Source organism: Dermacentor silvarum, chromosome 1 (genome assembly GCF_013339745.2).
Source record: "Dermacentor silvarum isolate Dsil-2018 chromosome 1, BIME_Dsil_1.4, whole genome shotgun sequence".
Taxonomy (NCBI): domain Eukaryota; kingdom Metazoa; phylum Arthropoda; class Arachnida; order Ixodida; family Ixodidae; genus Dermacentor; species Dermacentor silvarum.
In genome coordinates, this window is record NC_051154.1 from 242,440,077 (window position 1) to 242,458,464 (window position 18,388).

At 45.9% G+C, this 18,388-nt stretch overlaps 1 protein-coding gene across 2 annotated transcripts in view; it reads right to left on the reverse strand.

Moving 5' to 3' along the window:
* Positions 1-17,290, reverse strand: part of LOC119437011 (eukaryotic translation initiation factor 4E) — a 49,099-nt gene extending 31,809 nt beyond the window's left edge. The window contains exons 1-2 of one of the 2 annotated variants that reach the window (XM_037704073.2): positions 17,142-17,290; positions 3,536-3,784 (exon numbers count right to left, since the gene is read on the reverse strand). In XM_037704073.2, coding sequence (XP_037560001.1) covers positions 3,536-3,784; positions 17,142-17,168 — 276 coding nt within the window. In that variant the 5' untranslated portion in view covers positions 17,169-17,290. Of the gene's footprint in view, positions 1-3,535; positions 3,785-16,943; positions 17,065-17,141 lie in introns of those variants that run through there. The other variant, XM_049660181.1, reaches the window with a different exon arrangement.
* Positions 17,291-18,388: the final 1,098 nt, after the last annotated feature.

Genomic DNA, 18,388 nt, shown 5'->3' on the forward strand with positions numbered 1-18,388 from the left:
TTGCATATAAAGTTGACACCAAATACCAATATTGCTGTTCCGGGTAAAACGAAATGTCTGTCATAACTAAGTACCAAAGGAATGTTAAGTTTGGAGTGAAGCATTGTACAATTAAAATTTTCCATACTGAATTTGCAGACATTGTTTTTACGCAATATTTATGAACAGACACGGCACACCTCTGCGTTACAAAAGTAGTAACCCCTGCAACTCTATATAGCTTCGATATCCAAGCATTTAAATTTCAGATTCACGCAGTTTCGAAAAAGAAACTGCACTTTAGATGCGACACCAGAAAGCAGTGAAAACATTCACGAAGTACGGCTGGCGCACCTCCGAGCATAAACAAAGTGAAAGAGAGTGCGCACACCCAGCAGTCGAGCAAGCCGCCACGAGCGGCGTCCTGGCTGTGACGTCACTCGGGAGAGGGCGCCACTCCAACTTCTCGCCGCTAATCGAAGGGATGGCATTTTGACTGGCGTAGCGTGACTGGCCACGAACGACGCTCGCCCGCGCGCCGATAACGTCGGACTATAAACGGCCCTTAAAGGGAAGCTGAAGAGGTTTTAGAATTGAAAAATTCACGGGGGCTTGGAAGGCTGACACAGAATAATAGGTGGATAGCAAAATCTTGGTTGTCGCAAGGGATTGTGGGGTACGGCGTATTCTGCTACAACTTCCGGTTTGAGACCACGTCGCCGTGTCTATGCCGCCGCCACTTCACGCCCATGCTTCACGCGCTTGGTTTTTTATATACTGCGTAACTTGGGTGAAAAACCACGATGCAAGCACCGCTGGGCAGTTCCAAAAGGTAGGTGTGAGCTATCGCTCCTTCGTACTTATGTTGGCGCCCTTAGACTTGTGTATTTTTAGGTGGCAGGCATTTCAAGCCCCAACGTGTCTAGTGTCGCGTCAAATAGTCATAACGTTTATCTAGCGCAAACGTTTATCGTGCGCAAATAAACGTTTGTTAACTTAAGATGTAGTTTTTAACAAGTGGTAAGTCAACCTAGTAAGTGGCTGTTTGTTTGCTGTTGCGTAAGCACGTGCAACAAAATATATTCGCCATCACTATAACGCTTCCCATAACAAACGGTGCAGTCGATCGCTTCGTCCACCATTTTATCGGCAGCGGTGCCCACCACGCACCATGTCGTCAGCTGCTGTGCCTTCGCAGTCTCCCGTTATTTTTCAAGAGACGCATGTCGTGAATAACTGCAGAGAAAAAGTACCGATTTAAGTATCTGAAAAGTCCCCGAATTATTTCGACGTTACCTCTCCCCTCTTTTGTGCAGCCTCAGTTGCCTTTTAGTTGTATTGGAATAAAGATGGCACAGAATGTGCTGAGGATCCTTGCTGGGTACACGTGTGCGTATTTAACCAATTGTTAAAAAGGGGGTATTTGTACTAGATTGTTAGTAGACGAAGTTATTCGCCAAAGCGCTTGCCTGTGACGAAACGATCTTCACATATTCGGGCTCCTACGTTCGGTACCCACAGCTCGCCGTTCACGGTCGCTCGTTTGACAGCAACTGCCCATTTACATTTGTGCGCTTCATTCCATGGAAAACGAAACTTTTTTCCTTTCACGGAAGAGTTCGCGCACCCTAATGCCGAGCAGCCAACCATAATCACGTTGCTGAAGCGCGTTTTCTTCGCGAACAGCGGGAAATCGCACTGCAGAAACTGCTGACAAGGCTGAACAAAGCAACAGAAGTGCTAACCCTCGAACCAGAAGTCGCTAGCTGACGACATCGTCATTTTGATATCCACCTATTCAACTCCTGGAGTTATTTTCTCGATTATGCGTGTAGCAACGCCGCAATCGCAGTTTAAATTTTTATTAAAGCTCTGCCCCCTTCGTGCGCCAATCGTAGCGGCGAAAGACCGGGCACAAGGATGATGTCAATACAGGGATCACGTGAGCACTATTCGAATCACGCTCCTCGCCAATACTTATGATGACGTCACGATCGCCTTCACCATCACAGCTTGTTTAACGACTCGCAGCGTCGCCCGCAGACGCTGTGGCTTGTTTTTGCTAAATTAAAGCAACTAGCGGTGACTTCTGGCCCGTTAAAACTACGATATTTGTATTCAGGGGATGAAAAACTAATAATTTGTTGAAAGCTCACTTTTGAAAAGTGCTTGAGTTGCCCTTAAGTTCCAACCGACACCAAGATCATGTGGTTGCGTCTGGGCTCCAATGCAGGCTGCGTTACTCGCTCTTTAGAACTCTCTTACATATCAGATGTGTATAAACACCGACTCATGCAGAGTTAATTGTCTTTGCCTTCACTAAAGAAATTGTGCGAGGTCAGAGAAGCAGAAACCAGTGCCAAGCTCGCTCAGCCTACATTGCGTTCCAATAGTTATGTGCTGAAGCTCCGGCCCCGTAGCTTTCACTTCATAGCCAAGAAAAGCTGTCCGCGAGTATAGGCCAAATCATTGAGACCTTGGTTTTATGTGAACTCTTGCTTTGCATAGTCTTCAAGAGTTTGACGCAAGCCGAAAAAGAACTATTCTTCAGAGAGTTATTGTTGCTGTTTCTAGCTCTTGGAACGTGACAGGCCCCACACTATCTTCATCGTAAACACTGTTGGCATTCTTATTTTCTTACCTATTCTAGGCCAATAATGGTGCCAAGAAAAAGTGTAGTGCATACAAACATTCTGACACCAACTTTTTTTTTATTTCCCAAGGAAACAAAAAATTTACTTTCCTTCACAAAACCCAGAACTGCATGCTGCATCATATATGATACAGCGATTAATGCTTGCCTCACAGAACCACCCGTATGCATTTCTTGATCAAAACATCACAGTGGGCTAATGAACAGTAAATAAACAACCTGATATTTTTGTGCGCTGCTTTCAAGTGTATAAATAGTGAAAATAACCTGTTAACGAGCGTTTCACACATGGGGCGAGCTGCCACCACATATTTTAAAGAAAAAATAACTCCAGTTATTTTCAGTGCTAAAGTCATTGCTATTTCATTTCTAGAGAGGACATTAAGTTATGTCAGGACAAATTGCTCTATGCGCATCATATAATCCGCCAAGCAGTAAGGAGTTATTTATTGGAAAATAGACATATTTTAACGGAGCTAAAGACTGAACTTTGCAAGTTTCAGAACTTCTACTGAGCTGCAATGGCCCAAATATGAAAAAAAGTTTGAAATCCGCGACGTCGCACTGATGTACCCATGCGGGGGTTTAGGAAGGGAAATTAGAAAAAAAAATTTTTAAAATGAAACTATCCATTATCTCTTAATAATCAACCATGAAATTAACGAAGATAGTTCTAAAAAAACTACTTTATCTAAACCAGTTTTAGTGGCCTTGTAATGGCCCTTTAAGCTATCCAAAGGAGTACATTAAATATATTCACACTAGAATAGAGTGCCATGATCTCATTGTCAAAACCTACTTACAAAGTCCAGTAATACTGTGGACTCATTTTCACTCACTGTGACATACAAAAAAAGAAAAAAAGAAAAAAAAAAGTCCACCAGGAAGGACAGATGTCATTACCTTGAAAAGTGAGTAGTCACATCCAAGAGGAAGCTTACTGGCCACCTCAATGTGATTATAGAGGGCCCAGAAGTCCTCAACGGTGTCAAATGAGGTTATCTCTAGGAGGTTCTCCTCCCAGGTACGATTCTTGTCATTTTTGTAGAACCACAAGCTCCAGCGATGCTGTAGCGGGTGTTTGATCATTTCGAGTGGTGAATCTGGACATACTAGAACCTGTTCAGCTGGCCCAGGCTCGCCAGAGTCACTCTGCACAAATCGGGATCAAGAAATTGCATTTGCTTAATTTGCACAGTTACATGGGATTCTATTCTCGGCAAGCATTTGCTATTAAATGCCCAAATGAACACGCACTAGAGACCCAAGTGCCTTCAAGACTTGTGGGGTTTAGCATCCCTTAACTGCACAGTGCGGTACGAGGGATGTTGTAATGGAGGGCTCTGGATTAATTTCACCCACCTGGGAACATGCAACCAAAGCACGATAAGGGAGAGGTTTTGCATTCCACCCTCCCATTGCAATGCAGCCACAGTGGCTGGGAATCAAACTGACGACAGTGCTCAGCATGCCATAGCCCCTTAGCCACAGTATCGGGTCATTCACATGGCAGTCTTGTTCAGACCCATGTTCATTTCATTTATCAGATAATTAGATAAAGTACTATCGCGATGGAAAGAAACGCGAACAGCGGAGCGCATGGCTGAAGCATAACTGAAGGTACAGTGTGCGCCGTCCAATCATCACCATTGACAGGCGCGCCTGTCCGGTTTGATGGCGCTGAGCGATGATGCACCCCTATACCACGATATTTTTTTTATTCTACTTCTCTTACTTGAAAACGAGAAAAGATGACGGCGCAGTAGTGATGGCAGCACAAACTGTACTAACAGAAACGAAAATATCGCAGTATAGGGGGTACATCATCGCACAGCGCAATCGAACCTGACATGCGCGCCTGTCAATGGTGATGACTGGACGGCGTGCACTATACCTTCAGTTTTGCTTCGGCCACGCGCTCCGCTGTTTGCGTTTCTTTCAATCGTGATAGTACACACCTGTCAAAAGAATACAGGTCACACCGAGCCTGTATGTATCTGACAAAGCCAGACCATGCGGCTTCAGGCCACATGTTAAGGCAGCTCTTTTGCATTTTCAGTGTCCCAAAGCTTTAGACAAGCCATCTAAACATACTCATTTCAAGAACCAGGCGGTGTACATGGCACAAAGCTATTCGTGGGTCCTTCTGGCATGTTTGGTTGCCCAAGGATAAGCCAAACAAGGTAGTGAATAATCATGAGCAGTTATCCATTCCTTTCCGAAACCTGCAAGAATTAGTTCTCACCTAAACAGCTCTCACACTTAATGTTGAGACCTCAGCCATGATAACAAACCTTGAACACAATCGTGGCCCAACAGCATTAGGTTTCACACCATCCTGCAACACACCACTGCATATCTCTGCTAGCTAGACAGCAAAATAGTCTGCCTCTGATGACTGCAATGCGACTGCAAAACAGCTGTCAACACTAATATTTGGAACACACTACTTGTCTCCAAGTTCTGGATGTGCTTCTTGTCCCGGCTTTTAATGGTTGACTGTTTAATTTTGAGGTTTTATATGCCAAAAGCACAATTTGATTATAAGGCACGCCATATAGTCAGGGACTCCGGATTAATTTTGACGACCTGAGGTTCTTTAAAATGCACCGAATGCACGGTACACTGGCGTTTTTGTATTTCGCCTCCATCGAAATGTGGCCACCACAGACAAGATTCGATCCCGCGCCCTCGGGCGCAGTAGCGCAACGCCATAGCCACAACAACACCCGGCAAGTAAAGGTTGCCTGTGTCAATAGAATTACAGTGGAATCTCGTTGATACGATTCTACATAATATGTTTTGCGGGATAATACGTTTTGGTTGGGTAATACGTTGGATAATACGATTTTCAGGTGATAAGCTTTAGTTTCCAGTTCCTGTGAAGATCGTATCAACGAGATTCCACTGTATATTAGGAAACCCGATTTTTCACGAGGTTTCCCATATACCATTTTTCTGGAACAGTATTTCACTGACAAAATATACAGTAGCATTTAACATTCTCAACTCCTACTTTCTAAGACCCTGGACCTGTTTTGTAAAGTAGGATCAGAACGCACAAGTTACCATGAAGAAGGCAAAAGTGGATAGGCCGAATTCCAAAGCATTTGCACATCTGACATGGGGCATTACAAAAACAAGGCGGGCAGAACATTATTCTTAGGAGTGCACTTATTTGCCGGTATAACGTACAACTATTCCCAATCTGTTTTTATTCCAAATCGGCCCGCCGTGATAGGTCAAATCGGCTCCAGCTCTGCCCATCAAATCAGCTCCAGCTCTGCCCATCAAATCAGCCATTAGCCCTCCAGTGATAGGTCAAATCTGCTCCAGGTCTGCCCATATATGGCAAACCTATCACAGAGGGCTAACAGCAGATTTGGAATAAAAACAGATTGGAATAGTTTTATGTTATACCGACCATTGTTTACAAAACCTGCTGCCCGTTTACAAACCCACATTTGCCTCTGGATGCACGAAGCTTAAAAAAAACATGAATGACATGCATAGATAGAATGACAACCTGTCGAAGGAATGAAACCATCAAAACTACATTGCCGCCAAGATGAATGTCAAAACATTGCTAGTTTGCAAAACTCTCCCAACGTTGGCAGGCGACGGTTCATTTTCGCCACACCAGTTTGCTACTTAACGCATTGAGCACAGCCAGAGCGAGACCGTCAGATGCACAACTCAACCTGTGGTCCCCTAAGTACAGTCAACAGATTCTTTAACAGTAACGTGCGAGCATAGACTGGCCTACCGCGTGAGCGTTAACTGGCCTAAGCCCATCCATCTTTCAAAAGTAGCAAAAGGTTTTGATCTAACCGCCGCACCCTACAATACTCCAGTTGGCGACACGTGACCTTTTCACCTCCGCGCCCCGCCCAAGGGGTCCAGCGGTGGTCACCGTGCCGGCAGAATGTATGGATGTCTGTTTTCGAGCGTGGAGTTCGACGATTTTGGTAAGCAGAAAGTACTTCACGCACCTCTGTTGCAATGTTGTTGTAAACTAGAAGTGTCTACGTACCCGATGCTTGAGTGGACGCAGGAGTTACCTGTTTGAATTCAACGTTTGCAGTGTGACATGCTAGTATGCCGGGCTGCTGTGCCTTCGGCTGCCACAACCATGCTTTTGTTTTACTTTTGTTTAGAGCAGTGGTCTTTGGATATACTGCTTTCTTGTTCCCTGCAGTTTGATTATTTTGGTGCTGAATGAATTAAGTGCTGTGCAGCGTTTTTCACGGTTGTGTGAAGGAGATAAAGCTTTGTTAGTATTATATCTGTAGTCCTTGTTATGAAATGCCTTATTAAATGACAGGTATTTGGTGTCGTGCACTATATTAATGCTGTGATGTACTCCAGCCAACATCGATATTTGCTATTTCTGCAGTTGCCCTTAAACAGTCATTTTGTGCGGGTTTTACTCTTGCGTGTACTTAGGTTCCATGCCATGCTTGATTTCTCCAGCGGCCATAATTATAAGCTTAAGAATTTCGACGCATCTGGCATCTTTTATATAGGCAAACATCAAAGAGCTCTTTATTAAAGTGCTGGTCAGTGGAGTGCTACAGGACGCTGTGTACAATGGTGCTACTTTGCTAACTGCAGCAAGCCTTTCAAACAAAGTTTTGTTCTGCATTCCTGCAATAAAAGCTAACTTTTAAATAAGTGTTCCCTTCATTCTCCTAGATCTCTACAAAAAACCACCCAACTCAGCTTTTCTGCCTATAGTCTAGTTTTAGAGCCTATAGGTGTAGAAATACCCCAAATGTATTTGCAAGTGCATTGGGTAACACTGCAAACATACCTTTATATCTGCGGGGCTTGCAAAGGTACATTGGGGATAAAGGCGGTGGGGTTTGTAAAAGGGCGAGGGCTTGAAATGGGGCCTCAGACACTAGTAGGCATGCTATTTTTCCTAGTTCTTGGAAGGTACTCTGGTTGCTGATAATCCACAGACGCAGTGCAACTCTTTCTCCTAAGTAAAGCTATTAGAGTATTAATAGACAGTTTTAGTTTAGCATCTGTAGCAAAACGTAAACGCATCACTTACGTAAAGAAATAGCGTTGTCATCACTGCGCATGCTCTGAACGTTATTGAGTTTCTGTGGTTTACGTGCGCTATGATAACGCACGTTATTTGGCGAGCTTAAGAGGAAGCTTTAGCTTGGACTGAACTCTGACACGGCCTATACAAATACATGTAAAACGCAGAAACGCTTTTCTGAGATAACCCCTGGACCGATTGTAATGAAACTTGTTGCATTTGAGACAGGAAGAGCTCTAGTGACTGTTGCAAGCGAAATTTCGATTTACTGAATTTTTTTAAGCATTTTCAAAAATTCTAAACATCGAAAAAAAAAAAAATAGAAGTACGAAGTTTACAAATTAGTATCTCTGCATCAAGAACAGATATCGAGGTTCTGTAAACAGCATCCATTGAACATTCAAGGACAAATTCAATATGTCAATTTATATCGTATATGAATTTGTTACATTGTGTACAAGGGTTCTACAAAAGCTGTAATTTCTATATTACTAGATTTTTGAGATTCATGTGTAACATATCAATTTTGTCCACTTTAGATGTGCTATTAGAGGCAATTCACATAATTGTGATATCATTTTCATTGCAGACTTAGTTGTGAACTTGACAGTTTCTATTTCTGAAAATTTGTGAATATTGCCAATTTTTAATCAAAAAAATTGATGACCTAAATCAAAAATTCGAAACCAACAGTCACGTTTTTCTTTTAAATGCAACAGACCACATCACATTTGGTGAAGTGGTTGCAGAGAAAAACGAATTCTCCTTTTACATGTATTTAGATAGGAGCACCCGAGCTTTTCAACGTTCGTAATGTTTAGTAATGTGAAATTGCTGCTCGCACTCTGCATTTCTCTGTGGTATCAACAAAATACCCAGCATCACTTCGGCTGCGCACTACATTAAAAATGTTTGAAGATACTTCTTGCGCTAGCGCTCCTTGCTTTTAAAGCCATGACTGACAGTAGGCCTACGCAATGCTATAACGGCTGACACCAAGGAGAACGATGGAGAGTCTAGTGTTGCTAGTTGCGGAAGGCGGCATTCGCTGGCTAGCTTATTGAGACTAGGACCACTAGGGCACCCAACAACCCCGTCAGCGTAAGGAGCGGCTCTGCGGTTAACGAAATATTGTATGTATAGGGTTTCCCTACTACTTAATGTTTTGCGCGATGAACTTCTAACTGGATTAGATTGGGTTGTTTTTTGTTTTTTTTGCCAATGTGGCCTGACGAAGCGCTGGACGTGGGAACGAGACGACAGCACTTTCCTGGAGATTTTCCTGTCAACCGTACAAACGGAAAAAATGGTCGACATCCGGGAGTCTCCCGGGTAATCCGGGAGACTTGGCAGGTATGTTAAATTGCCTTTAAAGAAAGCACTGTTAATACAAGAACAAGCGCGTGATAGCGCCACTATTTCAGCGCCCCCCAGACGACCGATCAAGGAACTAAATCCGCGTATCTGTACAACAGTTCCAGGACAGGCTTGGCGTTTCAGGCGGCCGCAAGGTATGCGCCAGCAACTCTCGCTAGCAAGATAGGTTTGCGAATAAATAGAAGAACCTGACAACTGCATTTTAAAGAGTTCCGAGTCGCTATTCTGGTCATTCCGCCATTTTCTTGGAGGTGCGACGTAAGCGCGACGCTTACAAAATGGCGTTGATGGCCCTGTTTTGCTTTCGTAACGCGATGCAAATTTGCCGTTTCGCCTAAGAAACCAATGTAGGCATTGAACCTAGCGTTCTTGATAAAGGAAAACAGTTTTCCTCCACAGTAAAAATAAAGCAGCTAGCTCAAAGCGTACGATTATTCCATAAAAATTGTTTCTTGCTTCCGTCTGCATGCGCACAAGCTGTCGTCTGCTTCATTAGCTAGGATGCGTGTCCTCGGGGAATAGAATGAATCATCGTATGTTGGCGCACGTGCTTGCTTTCTACCTTGAGACAACAGTGACCTGCCAGTGATGATCAGCGCACGCTCTAGGCCGCGTTATCGCTATCTTGTGAACCGCAAGTGACTCGGCCCGACTCGTCTGGCTGAGAAACAGCAGAATATCATCGATAGCATTGCGCACGCCACAGGTATCCACTTGAGCGACGCAAGCGCCGGCACTGCCATCTCTTGTGCACTTCGCTGCTTACTCGCACCGCGAGCGGAAACTTGGCGCCGTCTTGCGTACATTCCTTTTTATAAATTAAAAGGTCACCGTTGTCATAGCCTTTGATGACGCGAAAAGTCATTAATATTGATTACAATACAAATGCAATAGTGAAAAGTGCAAAATGTCGCAGGAAGTTTGCTAGTTTCAACCAATATTATTTCAAATAAACGTGTTAATAAAAATGCTTCAAAACACAAATACCAACACCACCCGAGAGCGATGCAAATGCTATGAGCACGCGTTGTGAACAAAATATTTTTATAGCCCCAAATGACAGCGAAAATGCGGCGATACACATGCCTCTCCACTGCCATTGCATATGGCCGCTCATTACCATAATTCGCGCGGCTCGTCGGACCACAAATTTTGGCGGAAAATCTCTGCAATGGCGGCCCAGCGCAATGTCAAATTGACGTTTACGAAACGGCCCTTCCTGCGACGCTCTTCACAGAATATTCCTTCAGCCAATCAACAAGCAGACATGCCGGCTATCTAGGAATGCCACCACATATTCGCAAAATTGCAGATGCATTGCACGGGCTTCTGCACGCTACCGTCCACTTTTTTAAAGCACTTAAGTCGCAATATAGGTGCCAAGGACAACAAAAAGTATTAGTCAATAAAATTTGCCGCTCCACGTCCCGTTTCGTCATTCTGATGAAAACGCAAAATTGCATTTTGCAAAACTTCCGTTACCCGGCACAAATTTTAAAACACGTGACCTCTCGACAGCCAATGAGAGAGTCAAGATGGCGGATAATGGCGGCCATGCAGCCGCCATGCGTGTCAAGAATAGAGCCTCTGGCCTCAACATTTATTGAAGCCCAAACTTCATTTTTTTTTCTTGCCTTACGTGTTCGGGCTTCATTCCACAATGGAGCGAATTATATGTTTATGCCACGTCACCTCGAAGCGCGACACACTTTCATCACCTCCGCTCGCTCTGTGCGCCCTATCGTGACAGGGCACGCGAGTGAGTAAAAAAGCATGCAATGTCCTTTACTGGTCGATCGTCTGGGGGGGCGCTGAAATAGCTGTGCTATCACGTGCTTGTTTTTGTATTTCGCGCGCTTTCTTTAAAGGCAATTACAAGAACTTTCATCAATGGTACTTAGTTGCAAACACTTCAGTCAGCCATTTTTAAATGTGACCAACTTTCATATTGGCACTTTCTTGGTGAAGCCAATATTTAAAAAGTTAGGCAATTAGTTTATACTAATTAATCGACATTTAGCTGGGACACCCTGTGTATTGCATGTAGCTATCTCACGGCGGTAGCTGGGGTACGTGGCATATACAATCCGAGCTTCGCCGAATGCTGTTGACATTATGTTGATCCCTTCTGTTGCCAAGTTCGAGCGTTTGCTTTCCGACGTGCAGAATTATTAGGAGGTGTACACACGCTGTCCTAGACACATGTCGAGCCTTTAATTAGTACGCGGTTTCATGAACGCTACGAGTAATCGGCAGGTGCTTTCTGCCAGGGACGTGGCACAACCGCGATTTTGCTATGCCTGTGTGGGACCCCACTAGGATGACTTTTTCCATAATTCAACTATCGATAATTAGACGATTAAATTTTGCAGGCAATGAGCTAGCTTAAATACAGCGGTTAGGGGCAGGAAGAGCGAGAGCGCGAGGTAATCTGCGCTTTGCAAACAAGTTCTATGCGTTCAGTCTGCGATTCCACTATGCAAGCTTTATGGTTGTGCCGGTGACGTCTGCTCCGAGACTGCATCATTTCGGAGGCCACGCAAATGTATTCGCTGGGTAGGGGGCTGTCTACGAGTAGCTAAGAGCAGACGACGGCAGCCAGGGGAATGACTTCCGGTCACGGTGCTTTCGAACAAAACCTCGGACAGTCCCCAACAGCTGGATCGTGCGACTGACTCGCTCTTCTGTCAGGACTAGTCCGACCGGAAGCCACAGACGGTTTGCGGACAGACCAGCACTGCACAATCGAAGAGGCACACTACACTAAAAGCACTTCTGGCACAGCAAATGTCTGCTTGTGTTACAAAGTGCTCTGTGTTTACCGAGAGCTGCGCGGCAGTGTTGGTCCAACACCAGCTAGACAGCACAGGCCTATGCACTCTGATCTATGACATCATGCTACCTGGCCCGAAATTTCCATTGCCAAGGCTGGCGTGACGAAAGCGGTGATGTCAAAATCACCATTGCTTACGCGTGTGAGCATTCTCATTAGATTCTATGGCAGTCGCAGCAGGTAGCATGATGTCATGGATCGGAGTGCGTAGGCCTTGTGCTGTCTAGGTGGTGTTGGTTGGTCTTGGTTCTTTTCATGTGCACCATGGTTCGCCCTTGGTGGGTTGTGGGCTGCAAACGTAGTGACTGGCAATATGTTAAGCTGTGACATCGTGCCCCTCTGCAAGGCAGCAGACGAGCGGAGTGGCTGCAGCGCATCGGACTGTCAGTATCTAAACGGCACAAGCATCTACGCGTTTGCGGCCGCCACTTCACGCCGAAGGATTACTACCACAATAGAGTTTAGCGTGCCCGATATTCGGGTAAACGTAAGCGCATGTGCAATGGGCGTTTTACGTAATGAACGGAGGCGCGAACGTGAACTTCTTGCACAGTGCAACCACCTGGCGGCACAAAGCTCAACCAAACACAGAGCTAATATAGCAGTAATCAAGTGTAAATATGTTTTACACTTGGTTGCTCTGTATTTGGCTGGTTAAGCTCTGCGACACTAGCTGGATGGACCGTGCGTGCCGATGCACGGTTCAGCTCACGTACGTCCAGTGCCGGATTAAGAAACTTCAGGGCCCGGGGCTAACTGCATCCTTGGAACCCTAATGACGATGATGATGACTGGTTTAGGATGCCGAATTTTTCGAAGCCCACATGTTACATTTGCTGATTAGTGATAAAATATACATCTTTATGGGTTCAGGAAAACCAATAAGTGTTATTGAACGGTTATTATCCAACGTGCACGTCCTTCTGGCGATTCTGTCGCGTCTACCGACTATTCTGCTTGTTGGTACTGTTAGACATTGCAATCTGAAGCTTTATTTGTTGCTTACACAATTTAGATTTTTTTTTTTTTTATACGATACCTTACAGAGTTTTGGTGCCATGCTCAGAGTTATGTTTCGCTGAAACGCCCTGTACCGAATAGCCGGAGCAGAGCTGGGGGCTTTTGCCGAAACGAATGCGACGGCTGTTAATAAGTTGCCACGACTGTCAGTTTTCGATTACAACGTGGGCAGCAAGCACGCTCAGCAACTTTCTTTTCTAATGGTCGAGCGGGGCCCCTGAAAGTTGGGGGTCTGGGGCTGCAGCCCCCATAGCCCCCACCTTAATCTGGCACTGCGCACGTCTCCGCTAAAGCTCCATCACAGCAGTATGGACGGGCTTTAGTTTACGCCTCCGCCTATCCGTCAAGACACTCAGCTCGCCTGTTACCGGAATAGCAGATAAGGCAACAGAACGCTCGCAAAGCACGCCACTTGGATCGCTCTTGCTGGGAATCAACGGCCAGGCGGCTAACGGAGAGGTTGGAGGGCCTTGGCGCGATGGCTCCAAACCAACCGGAAGTACAGGACAACACGTCACATCATGACGTAGAGCCAGCGAAGGTGGAGGCTTAATAAGCCCGATCACTCGGCGAACGAGTTGAGAAAAAGCATAGCTAGGGAGGAGGGTAACTTGTAATCGTCTGTAGCAATCTTAATACGAGACGCTTCACTTACATTGCGACGCGAATCTTTTACTGTAGCTGCACCCTACGCATCTCTACAAAATTTGTCCGAACCATTTCAGGGAGATAGCTGCAGAAGAGATAGTTGTCCTCGAGCATAATTTCGAGCAGGCAACATACATACATACATACATACATACATACCAGTTAACGGCAAAATATGTTGTCATCCAGTTATATTTGGATTGTCATCTAAATATAAGCGGATTTATTAGAAATATAAGTTTTGTGTATGCAGGGTGTTCCAGCTAACGTTAGCCAAGCTCTTAACAATATAGGATATACGAGGACGCAATCGATGGTATTATGACAGCAGTGACGTACCCCACTAGGATGACTTTTTCCATAATACAACTATCGATAATTATACGATTAATCAACGAACCGTTTAATTATTGAATTGAGGGCGCAAATTTTGATAGAAAAGTAAAAATTTTGTTTAAAAACACGATTTAGTTGCTTTCTATGAGCTATGTCTCATGTAATTTTTTTTTCTGCCTTATATGAAAATAGCCTCATGATTACGCATCCACGCACCGCGACACCAGCTGTCCCAGGCGTTACGTATATCTACAAGCATGACAATGTGAATACGCCTTCATTCAGCAGTTGATGACTTATCGGTCATTAGTTCATCAAAATTGCAACTTCGATATCACATGAGAATACTTCTTGTCATGAATTATTAACTCTAGGGACGAGTTCATCACGGTGCAGACACAGCAGAACCACACAGACAGCTCGCTCAGTTATGCGCACGGTTCTAACTACACGCGTTACAACAGACGGCGCTAGCAGTGCGCACCGGCGCAGTGCCTTTTTATCCTTGCAATTTATTTGCTTTCGCCACAAGCTTGGGGCGCTGTGCCCGCAACTGTTTTTTGGGGCAGACTCCGGGGCGAATTTACCGAGGTTGCATGAGAGCGACTTTGTGCGCGACGGCGACGAGCGACGAAACGGGCCGTCGCGCGAACAGATCGCTCATTCTTGTCGCGCGATCGCTCAGTTCTGGAAATCTAGAATTCGTCGCTCGTCGCCCGGAAGTGCTATGAGCGACTAGCCAATAGCGCGAAGCTAGAACTGGATACACATCAGTCAAGCACTACCGATTGTCGCACGGAACGCGCAAACGACTAGATTTTGATACATGCAAGGATAATAACGTAGTGCAAGACCTTTAGAAACATTTATGCTGCTCTTTACAGTAAAACACATCAACTTAAATTAATAAAGCACACGTCACGCCAGTTTCGGCGAGTATTTGCTGCCCTCATACCGGCAACACCGGGGAGACGTCGCTCGCCTCGTCGCTCGCATGCGGTACGACTTGTAGGGGACAAGCGAACGCGACAGCCGTCGCTGTCGCGCGCAAGTTCGCGTACATGCAGTTTATACTTTAGACTGGCCAGCCGGTCAGCGCCTTTTAACAGCGCAAACCGACCGCAGGTGCGCACAAAGTTCACTCAAAGTGCAAGTTTCGTCTGCTAGGCTCTTCCCACAGGCATGACACTGCCTCTGTCGCGATTAACTCGGTGGAAGCTTCCCTGGTTATCGGAGACAGCAAGTGAGCGTGAACTTGGACGCATTTTTTTTTTTTTTAAACAGCGGCATAAGATTAAAGAAAGCGCGCAAGGAGAAATAGTTGACGCGCCTCGTTTGAGCGTAGATAGAAAAGGTGATAATCCTTTCTTGCCCCTATGATCAACCTGCATTGCAGCTTTGCACGTTTTGTTCATTATTTTCCTGTGCATGCTCACTGGAGCAGCACACGAACAAAAAAAAAAAGACCCAAGCCAGGGGCACACGCTCCTGCTACCTCAAATAAGCCAGGAAGCTTGCACCGAATTAATCGTGCCAGGGGATGTGTCGTGCTGGTAGGAAGACACTAGCAGAGGTAACTTGCGATTCGGATTAACTTGGTGCACATGTGCTACTTTTGCCGATCTCGTCGCTTCGCGCGGTACACTTACAGTGCCTAGAATATATTTACTAGTGCGCCGACCGCCGAGCGTTTCCAATGGGAGACGCTGGCACCGCCGGTGATGCCTTCCGCTAGAGGCCACCACACGGTTGGGACCGTGCTAATCGGGCGGCGCATCAAGCGTTGCAGGCGCGTCGCTTGCGCTTCAGATTCGCGTTCGTAAGCGCAGTCGGTTGCGGTGCGTTGTTGCTTCGAGGAAGTAGTGTATGGTGCCTCCGCATGTCATTACTGGGTTTCTTTAGCTACAAATTGGTGGGAATTTAGCATTTGTGGACATGCATCGCACATAATAGAAAAAAAAAAGTTATACTTCCTCGGAAACCACGTATTTATTGGTATTTTTCTAAGAAACACCCGGTATCGTGTAGCGTATAATTGACAACTGTGCGTACGATCGTTTGTAGGAGCAACGAGATCATTCTTTCGATTACGCTTCGCACCTCAACCAACTTTCCGCAGCGCGAAATGGGCTGGGACAGCCCATCGGCGTCTCTGGCACGCGCGTTGGCTAGAGACGCCGCTCGGTATAGGACGGTCGCTACGGCTATCGCAGTCTGGTTGCCGCCGTCGGCACACTAGTAAGTATATTCTAGGCACTGTAGTACACTGTTAGGGAATAGGTGAACTGTACACGTAACGTTTCACCTGGCCAGACTTAAGCTGTAAATACAGACAAAGAAATGAGGGCAGATAACCTCATTCCCTATGCAGACTCAACTTTTTGTCGCCTTCCGTAAATACCGATTTAAAGTTCCGCCGCGAACCGTTAAAGCACGTAGCACTTCCGCTGTTTAAAGCTCAATAACAAAGCCAAGTAAAGGCTATCATGCAGTGCAAGAATGAATGAACACAGCGCTGCAGCTGCGCGTCACGACTACACTGTTAAACGAGTTCTGGTAAACCGCTGTGCTCCGTACTTGGCTGAGTGCTGCAAAGAATTCCGAAATGCGACTACAGGAAGATCACAAAGTGAACGCTGCTATCTTAGGTAAGGAATGAGCGAGTTGACACGCCGCCATGTATTGCTATTGCGCAACGGCCACGGGCAGCGCCGGCATCAGCAAGAAACACGCGAATTACGCCGAGTTTTAAAGAGGTGACGATACCGCGGGGCGCGACTCGGACACACAAAGAGGCGCCAGCTAAAAGTGTGCGCCGGCAAAGCGCGTCCACACAGCGCTTTCGGCGACACGTTCGCGGGACATGCTTCCGAGCATGGGTACAAAACCGGCGCCTACTTCGGCCACATTCCATCCGACACAGAGCCGCCCCAAGTTCTACAAGCACGCCCAAAGCGCGTGTTTCACGAAATAAAAATTATTTTTAAAAGACGAATCACACGGATACTAGACAGTGCAATAAACGAGGAAATACTCTGGCTTACAGCACTTAAGCCTACATACGAATCCGCCACTAGGACGGCCGACGAAAACCATATTGCTGGTGACAGAGTCCCGGAGCCCTAATCTGCTCTATCCGGAGTCGAACACAAGCGAAGCGGCTGAAAATTTAAGTCGATGCTCTCCGGTGACGTTCGTAGACGTGACAATCACTAGCCACGGTAAAAATCCCATTGACATACCTCCGAATATTTGTCTTCCGCTGCCATATTAGTCAATTTTTCGGTTTCGGTGTGGCTCCGTCTGGCGAAGGGGCGCGCGACAGCCACGCAGAGGGTGCAGAGCGCGCGGTGACGTTTTGACGTTATGCGGCCGCGCGCAGCGCCTCTTCCTCTTCATAACCACTATATATATGTATATATATCTCTCTCTCACGCGACCCCCTCTGGCCCCTCTGTCCGTCGGTATGGTAGCGCCATCTAGTTAAGGCGGCGAAAATTCATGGTACACCATAGAAACTCTATGGGGTACACGAAGCAAAAACGTAAGTGAACTGTGCAAAACAACATAAACTGTATATTTTTTGGCGATAGCTGGTGACACGCACGTGATAGAAGCGAAATTCTTGGCCAAAACGCTCCTGCCACGCACGGAATTGACGTCAGAGTTGTGGCCACTTGATTGTGACGTTGTTTAAACAAGTATGGCATGTTCCGGTTTATAGTTTTGCGCGCGCTGCAGGATATGCTGCGTGGAGCTGCTTCAACTTTTGAGCTTGGTTAAAACATAATTTTATGGTTTCTTACTGTAATGTGTGCTAGAATATTCTTCTGTCTAGTTGCGTTGGAAGCGCTGGATCGTGTCCGAGCTTGCGATCACGAACGACACAAGGGCGGAACCCTGGAGCAGCTCGTTTCCTTACGCTACTTACGCCTTGCAGTGCGTTTATGGTTCCGTTTTTCAGTGCTGTTGCTCTTGTTTGTTGAATTTGCTGTTGTGAATGGGGCACATGTGTGCTGTCAGCTAGGCAGCGCTTTTTTCTCTGGTGGTGTAAACTTCTGTTGCATACTTCTTTATGGCACTCGATGTAGCGTTTACCACTACTGTTGCTTGCCTTGCATGTTCTTACTGTTTCCCTGTTTATCTAGGATTTTGGTTGCTAGCGAATCACGACTTGCTTGAGCACCTGCTCACCATAGTTCAAAAAGCACATGTTGAGTAACCCGAATGTAAGGGATGAAGACAAATGTTGGGGAACGTGGCCCAGCCGCTGGTAGTTCTCAGGCTCAATTTTGCTGTAAAGTTTAGCCGCCTTGAAGACCAAGAAATTTTCTTAGATTTATTCCCGCTAGCTGGCTAAGCTGCTATCTAGTATTGCTTCTTTTGGTGCTATGCGAGGTACCATGTTTGTAGAAATGTTCCTCGCTCTTGTATGCGAACACAACGTAAGTTATTTGCAGGAACCAGCACTATGTTGTAGATGTAATAT